Source organism: Anopheles stephensi, unplaced genomic scaffold, assembly GCF_013141755.1.
Source record: "Anopheles stephensi strain Indian unplaced genomic scaffold, UCI_ANSTEP_V1.0 ucontig184, whole genome shotgun sequence".
Lineage (NCBI taxonomy): Eukaryota > Metazoa > Arthropoda > Insecta > Diptera > Culicidae > Anopheles > Anopheles stephensi.
The window spans coordinates 28,630-37,500 of NW_023405107.1; the positions used below are offsets into that span (position 1 = coordinate 28,630).

The window sequence follows — 8,871 nt, forward strand, 5'->3', positions numbered from 1 at the left end:
TTTTGCTGGGTGCGTCCCATCCTGGAGTACGCCAGTGTTGTATGGTCCCCCGCTGGTGTCACCGCTATGAATAGGTTGGAGAGGGTGCAGAGGAAGTTTACGCGGATAGCCGCTAGGCGTTTACTGAACAACCCCAGCACAACCTTACCTTCTTATTCGGAGCGGTGCCAGCTGCTGGGTTTGGTTAAACTAGAGGATCATCATGGTCATGCTCGCAAATTATTTATTGCCAACATCCTGCTTTCCAACATTGACTCCCCCGCCCTTCTGGCAGCTATCCCTTTATATGTCCCCTCCCATCGCTTACGCGTACGTTCTCCCCTGCTTGTCCCTTTTTGTCGTACGCAGTTTTCCCAGAGCGATTCATGGATGCGCGCGTTACTAGCATTCAATTCGGATGGTGATCTGTTTGACCACAATATCTCCATTAATTGTTTCCGCTCCCGTCTTTTGTCTTCTTTATCCTAAAATCTGTTTTTCTTTTCCTCACTAGCCATCTCTGTCTGCTCCCTATATCCTCCTTGTGTGTCATGTATGTTTAGTTATAAGATAAATTGACTTTGTAAAGCCCTTGAGGCAAACAATTTGAATAAAAAAAAAAAAAAAAAAAAAAAAAAAAAAACACCTTGGTTGAACCCTGTCCGATAAGTAATTTTCGAGATATTCGAGAAAATGTGATTTTTTGGGAAATTTTCGACCATGACATATATAAAAAGTGACTTTTTCATAGGACCAAAAAGTTTGTCCAAATAGGGTTTTGGTTCACTTTTTATGGTCAGATAAGTGATCCGATGCCGTTTTCATCATCATTGGAGGGATTTCACGCTGTGACCAAAAATTTTCATACTTCATACTTGTCCCCGTGTCGTATATGGGAGGACCGGGGGAACATGTCTTCGTAAGTCGTGATGTTCAGTGACGGATTTCTGGGACTTAGAAAAAAAATGTGCTCTCAGGCACATTATATGTTCCATACACACATTATTTTCATTCTTCATACTTGTCCCCGTGCCGTATATGGGAGGACCGGGGGAACATGTCTTCGTAAGTCGTGATGTTCAGTGACGGATTTCTGGGACTTAGAAAAATAAATGTACCCTTAGGCACATTATTTGTATCAATAATTGTATCCCCAGCCTTTCATGGGGAACTTTTCCGTATTCCCGGACTTGTACATTTTTCGGGTTCCACCTCCCGATAATGTATCTCTACTGTGCATTACGTACCTTATAACGCACGGCACCCATAGGGTGACTCCACTTAACCATCTTTCGATAATGCCCGTGTTGCAGATATAATCCCAACACCTACCAGGCTTTATATGTACATCGAACGTTACATACGATGCACCCCGTATTCCCGGACTTGTACATTTTTCGGGTTCCACCTCCCGACAATGTATCTCTACTGTGCATTACGTACCTGATAACGCACGGCACCCATTGGGTGACTCCACTTAACCATCTTTCGATAATGCCCGTGTTGCAGATATAATCCCAACACCTACCAGGCTTTATATGTACATCGAACGTTACATACGATGCACCCCGTATTCCCGGACTTGTACATTTTTCGGGTTCCACCTCCCGACAATGTATCTCTACTGTGCATTACGTACCTGATAACGCACGGCACCCATTGGGTGACTCCACTTAACCATCTTTCGATAATGCCCGTGTTGCAGATATAATCCCAACACCTACCAGGCTTTATATGTACATCGAACGTTACATACGATGCACCCCGTATTCCCGGACTTGTACATTTTTCGGGTTCCACCTCCCGACAATGTATCTCTACTGTGCATTACGTACCTGATAACGCACGGCACCCATTGGGTGACTCCACTTAACCATCTTTCGATAATGCCTGTGTTGCAGATATAATCCCAACACCTACCAGGCTTTATATGTACATCGAACGTTACATACGATGCACCCCGTATTCCCGGACTTGTACATTTTTCGGGTTCCACCTCCCGATAATGTATCTCTACTGTGCATTACGTACCTTATAACGCACGGCACCCATTGGGTGACTCCACTTAACCATCTTTCGATAATGCCCGTGTTGCAGATATAATCCCAACACCTACCAGGCTTTATATGTACATCGAACGTTACATACGATGCACCCCGTATTCCCGGACTTGTACATTTTTCGGGTTCCACCTCCCGACAATGTATCTCTACTGTGCATTACGTACCTGATAACGCACGGCACCCATTGGGTGACTCCACTTAACCATCTTTCGATAATGCCTGTGTTGCAGATATAATCCCAACACCTACCAGGCTTTATATGTACATCGAACGTTACATACGATGCACCCCGTATTCCCGGACTTGTACATTTTCTTGTACATACTACCGGGCCAGGACGTGCCTTGCGTCCACCATAACACCACCAGGCGTAGGTCGCCTGAGAGGATCGATGCGAACGCATCTCTACAACTTGAAACTCCTAGCCTGAAGTCCCGTCGTTTGCGGGCGGTCGGTGGGCATCGAAACTAGTCAAGTCCACGGTCGGCGAGGTCGGCGGCCACCGGCGTTCCCTATGGTCAGGTACTAACACGTGCAGTGCGACCCCGCGCGATGCGGCCCAGTCTATGAAGCGGGGATGAGGCGCCAGGCTGCAGAGGCAGTTCCAGCGGATCTCGGAGGGTTGTTAGGCCCGCTAGCTTCCGATTGCCCATTAGGTTTTGAAGCGCTATCAGCTCGGATTGGTTACGACCTTAGAGGCGTTCAGGCATAATCCAGCGGACGTAGCGTCATACCAAAGTCCGGTCGAACTAGTATTGAGCCAGTGGTCCGTACCTGTGGTTCCTCTCGTACTGCACAGGAGTTCCGTTACGATAGCACGTATTAGCACACACCAGTAGGGTAAAACTAACCTGTCTCACGACGGTCTAAACCCAGCTCACGTTCCCTTGAAAGGGTGAACAATCCTACGCTTGGGGAATTTTGCTTCACAATGATAGGAAGAGCCGACATCGAAGGATCAAAAAGTCACGTCGCTATGAACGCTTGGCGACCACAAGCCAGTTATCCCTGTAGTGGTGATCGAGCAGCCGAACTGAACAGACGTGTTTATATGGTGCTCCGTGAGAAAAGTGTTTTCGAGGAAAATCAGTGAAAAATATAGTTAGGACAGTGATTTCACGTGTGCGGCCCCCGATCCTGGTCCTACGCCTCCCAGCCGAATTTTTCCGGAAAATTCGGAAAATTGAGGGAGTTTTTCGCGAGATCGTTTTTCTCGAATAACTTGGTGAATTCTTATCGGATTTGAAAAAGTGTTAGTGCAAAAGAAGCGCGCCGTCGGAGCGCATCTTTTGATACCCTCAAAGTGCCGGAAATGATGGAGTACCGGAAGTGGTGACGTGGCAAAGTTTGCAAATTGAACAGTGAATAACTTAGCCAGCTTAGGACCTACGTGGAAGCTGCCATATAGTGATTTATACGTCTTAGTGAGAAGAACGTTTTGTGAAAGTTTGGTGTCGATCGTATGAAAACTGAGTGAGATACAGGGGGACAAAGTTTTGATCAAAAAAAGGACGCCGTTTTTCGCCTTCCCAAAATGGCGGCTTTTTGCCCCCCCTGACGCGAAAAACCGTTAACGGCCGTTTGATTCCGGTTCTGGAAGTGAAGATCCGGACGGAACATCCCCCTTGCGGAGCACCCGGTGTTCGGACGGGTTGTGTCCGCCCTGGTTTCCTGGAGTTCCCGGCGGGCCCTCTGGCCGATTCTTGGTGTCCCGGGTGGCCAGTTCACCGATCCGGGCGTGCGACCCCTCCATCGACGCGTCTCGAGGAGGGGAATCCGGTAGTGACCACCCCGCCCCCCCACCACCCACCACCACCCCCCCAGAGCGGAAAAACCACCCCCGGTGACGGTTTTCCCGAGTTTTCCCGGGGAAGGAGGGGAGATAGCGGTTCCGGTTCTTCGAGGGAGTTGTCCGGGCGAGTGCCCCCCACCCACCAAGCGGGAAAATCCACCAGGTTTCCACCACCAGGGGGCGCCACAGCCGGAAAAGCGTGTTGCTGAGGAGTTTTCCGGGTCTACCGGGAAAACGGTGCGTCTGCCGATAGGGGTTTGTTTGGGGAGAGGTGTCCGATTTCAACGGAGAATACCCCCTTGCAAGGGTTTTCCCCCACCCCCCCTGGAAAATAGTGTTTTTCCGGGCACCCACCGTTTCCCAACCATTCACCGGACCCCATCAAGTGGGGTATCAAACGACGCGGCTTGGAGAGACGAAGCCATCGAACGCGTTTCCGACCTCCTACCACCACCCATCACCCCCCAAGAGCGGAAAAACCTCGTTTTTTACGGATTTCCGCGAATTTCCCGAGGAAGGAGGGGATTGAGAGCGTGGAGACATACAGCAAGGTGGTGCGCATTAACATCGCGCACAAAACCGTTTTTGGACCGGAAGTGATCGGACGCCATTTGGGGGAGTTACGCCCGGAAAAGCGTTTTTGGGGTTTCCCCAATTTTCCGGCTTCACCCCCGCATCCGACCCCTTCATCGACGCGGCGTGAAGAGAGGACAACGGAAAACAACATCTTTCCTGTCTACCACCCACCACCACCCCCCCAGAGCAGAAAAACCCTGTTTTTAACGCTTTTCCGCCATTTTCCCGGGGAAGGAGAAGAGTTAGAGCGTCAGTTTCTTCGGCAAGGTTGTGCGCAGCAACAACGCGCACAAAAACGTCGTGGGACCGGAGGCGATCGGACTTCATTTGGGGGAGTTACGCCCGGAAAAGCGTCTTTTGGGTCTTCCAAATTTTCCGGCTGCACCCCAGCATCCGACCCCTCCATCGACGCGGCGTGAGAAGACATCACTAAACACAGCACCGTACCTGCCTACCACCCACCACCACCCCCCCAGAGCGGAAAAACCCGTTCTTCACGGTTTTCGCGAGAACTTGTCAAAGGGATTTTAACGACGGACGGTCATTCCCTCTGGCACAGAATGGAGGGGCGAGTGCTGCGCTCCGGAGTGCGGTCGCTGTTAGCTCCCGGGAAGCGGTCGGACACCCCTTCCCCCTCTCCGGTGACACCACGGTCGGTCGGATCAGCGGAAGCTGTTGAAACATCGGAAGAGGAGGATGATGGTGAATTCTCCGATGCCTCCACCCTGGAGCAGACGGTGGTGGCGTCGCAGGAAGTAGAAGGGGAGACATCCACATCTGTGGTGATCCCTGACGGCGGAGAAGCGTCTGCGCAGGAGTTTCAGCACAAGATGCTGGAGACCCTCGCCAAGCAAGTGGAGACGCTTACTGAGGAGCTGCGACTCAGCCGGGAGCGCGAGGTTGCTCTAAAGTGCATGCTGGAAGCAGTTCAGGAAGGAATGCGTTCGTTGACGGCACTACATTCCTCGGCACAGTCTGGTGGCCAGGGCAGTGCCAGAACGAAACGCAGCCGGCAACAACGCAACCGAGCGAAGAAGGCTTCGCAGCAACAGCAGCAGCAGCAGAAGCAGCAGCAGCAGCAGCAGCAGCATCAGCATCAGCAGAAGCAGGAGCAGCAGCAGCAGCAGCAGCAGCAGCAGCAGCAGCAGAAGCAGCAGCAGCAGCAGCAGCAGCGTAGCCAGCCCCAGCCGCAGCGACGGACGGTCGCAGTGTCGGCAATGGGCCAGCAGCAGCAGCAGCAGCAGCAGCAGCAGCAGCAGCAGCAGCAGCGTCAGCAGCAGCAACCGCTACATCAGCAGCAGTGGCCACAACTCCAGCCAATGCAGCAGCAGATGACCTGGGCAACGGTCTTGAACGGTCGTAATAGCCGAGCGCAACGCCCGACTCAGCAGCAGCAGCAACCGCATCAGGAGCTATACCGGCCACCTCAGATGCGCCAGCAGCAGCAGCAGAGCCAGCAGCAACAACATCAGCAGCATCGTGCCCAGTCCAAGGGGCGTCCTGCACGACCCGATCGCATCGCGGTGGTCCCCGGTCCGGACAAAACCTGGACGGAGATGTACGTGAAGCTGCGCTCATCACAGGAGCTGCAAGACGTCAGGGCTGATATTGGGATGGGGCGTCGGACCGCGCAAGGTCATCTCATCGTCCCATTACGCAAGAATGTGGACAGCGCTGAGCTGGCTCGCCGGATCCAGCTGGCACTCGGTGAGGATGGCGTGGTCCGTGTGGTGACGGAGATGGGAGAGCTTCTCGTCACCAACATTGACTCTCTGGCCGAGAAGAGTGATGTGGAGCTCGCCATCAAGGAAAAGCTGGGAGCAGAGCCGGGAATCGCGCGTGTCGAGCTCTGGGAGCTCCGTGATGGCACGAAGCGAGCTCGAGTGCGGCTCCCACTAGCAAAGGCACGGCTTCTCATCGGGCAGAAGCTGACACTGTGCCAATGCGTCAGCGGCATCCGCGAAGTGCCGAAGAAGCCACTCGACCGTCAGCGTTGCTTCCGTTGTCTTCTGATGGGGCATCTGGCACGAAACTGTCGTGCCTCGTCTGACCGGTCGGGTCTGTGTTTGCAGTGTGGCGAAGAGGGCCACCGCATTAGCCAGTGCACTTCGGCAGCTAAGTGCATTGTCTGCCAGGGGCCCCATCGTGTGGGCCACTCATCGTGCCGCCAGAACCAGCATTCGCGGGCGTAATGCGGGTAATGCAGGTCAACCTGGGTGGTGGACGCATCGCTCAGGATCTGGCCCTGCAAACAGCCCGCACGAAGCGGGTCGACGTGCTGCTGCTGTCAGAGGTGTATCGGCCTCCGGCGGGCAGCGGAAATTGGGCGGCGGATTCGTCGGGGAGAGCAGCTGTGGTGGCAACCGGCCACCTTCCGATCCAGCGGGTGTGGCGCTGTGCCATGCCCGGGTTGGCTGCTGCGCAGATTGGAGGGGTGGTGTTCATCAGCTGCTACGCCCCTCCGCGACTCAACACCGGCGAGTTCGAGCAACTTCTGGAGGCGGTGGAGTTGGAGGCCCAACCCCACCCTCGTATCGTCCTGGCAGGCGATTTCAACGCCTGGAATGAGGAGTGGGGTAGTCAACGCAACACCCGGCGCGGTGAAGAGCTGCTGGACACCATCAGGCAGCTCGGGCTTGTGGTTCTAAACCAAGGCTCGGTCCCGACGTTCGTGGGCAACGGAGTCGCCACTCCCAGTGTTGTGGATGTGTCGTTCGCTAGCACATCCATCGCTCGTCCGGACACTTGGGAGGTGGCAGCGAACACCGCTTCGTGCCACTACACAGCGTCGGACCACCGGTACATCTTTTTCACCGTGGGGCCTCCAACTCCTGACCAGCAGCAGCGACGACAACAGCAGCAACACCAGCAGCAGCAGCAGCAGCAGCATCAGCAGCAGCAGCAGCAGCAGCACCAGCAGCAGCATCGTCATTCAAACGGGAGGCAGCAGCGACATCAGCAGCAGCATCGTCAGCGGGGACAGGGGTCCTCTTCGTCATCCACCACTTATCGGCACGCTGGCCGTAGATGGAAGACGACGCAATTTTCGGCCGAGGCATTCGTAGCCGCACTCCAGACGGCTGGTTTCCCGGAGCGAGCCGTCAGCCAGGAGGGGATGGTCGACGCCATGCTAGATGCATGCGACGACACGATGGAGCGCGTCACCATGTCGCATCGTGACCCCCATCGAGACCTTTTCTGGTGGACTCCGGAGATTTTACGTCTTCGGGAGGAGTGTGCGGCTGTGCATGAGCGAATGCTTCGAACCACCGACCTGCAGGAGCGCAGCATCATGGCTGCTCATCATCGGTCGGCGAGGAGAGCCGTGGAGAAGGCTGTCCGTGCCAGCAAGCGAGCGCAGCTCGACGAGCTGATTCAACAGGCGGAAACCAACGAGTTTGGGGCCGGCTATCGGGTGGTAATGTCTCGTCTTCGTGGCTGCTTCGTGCCACCTGAGACAGACCGTGTCGTGTTGGAGCGGATAGCTAACGATCTGTTCCCGACACATCCGCCTGTTGACTGGCCGGAAGCCGAATCGCCCAGCGAAGACACCGAGGAGCAGAGATCACCGCTGACCCCTGTTACCGTAGGCGAGCTGCTGTCCATCGTGGGATCGATGGCGAACCGGAAAGCGCCTGGACTTGACGGTATCCCCAATGCGGCGGTTAAGACGGCCATTAGGAAGTACCCGGAGGTCTTCGTCCGTTTGTACCAGGACTGCCTTGACCGGGGTGCGTTTCCAGCGCCTTGGAAGAGGCAACGATTGGTACTGCTGCCAAAGCCTGGCAAGCCTCCCGGGGAAAGCTCCTCCTACCGGCCGCTGTGCATGCTCGACGCACTCGGCAAGGTGTTGGAGCGCCTAATTCTTAACCGCCTCAACGAGTTCCTGGAGGAACCGGAAGCAGAACGGCTGTCGGACGGGCAGTACGGGTTCCGGCGAGGCAGATCAACCATCAGTGCGATCCAGCGCGTTGTCGAAGCGGGCAGGACGGCCATGTCCTTTCGCCGCACCAACGCCCGAGACAAGCGCTGCCTGATGGTGGTGGCACTAGACATCCGCAACGCCTTCAATTCTGCGCCCTGGCAAGCCATTGCCAACGCGCTGAGGGACAAGGGGGTACCGTCATCGCTGCAGAAGATGCTGAAAAGCTACTTTGAGGATCGGCGGCTGGTTATTGATACCAGCGAGGGCCCCGTCGAGCGGAGCATCAGTGCGGGCGTTCCGCAGGGTTCCATACTGGGACCCACGCTATGGAACGTGCTGTACGACGGGGTCCTGGGTGTCCAGTTGCCGGAGGGGGCCGAGGTTATTGGCTATGCTGATGACCTTGTTGTCTTGGTCCCCGCAACGACACCCCAGGCCGCTTCCTCGACTGCTGAACGAGCCATCGCGGCAATTACGGACTGGCTGGACCGGAACCATCTTTCGTTGGCACCAGAGAAGACGGAAATGACGCTGAT

The 8,871-nt window shown here is 55.0% G+C and overlaps 1 protein-coding gene across 1 annotated transcript; it reads left to right on the forward strand.

Moving 5' to 3' along the window:
* Positions 1-5,966: 5,966 nt before the first annotated feature.
* On the forward strand, positions 5,967-6,602 carry LOC118515737. The gene has a single exon (XM_036062055.1). It carries the CDS (start codon positions 5,967-5,969, stop codon positions 6,600-6,602), a length of 636 nt encoding a protein of 211 aa, XP_035917948.1.
* The last annotated feature ends 2,269 nt before the right edge of the window (positions 6,603-8,871 follow it).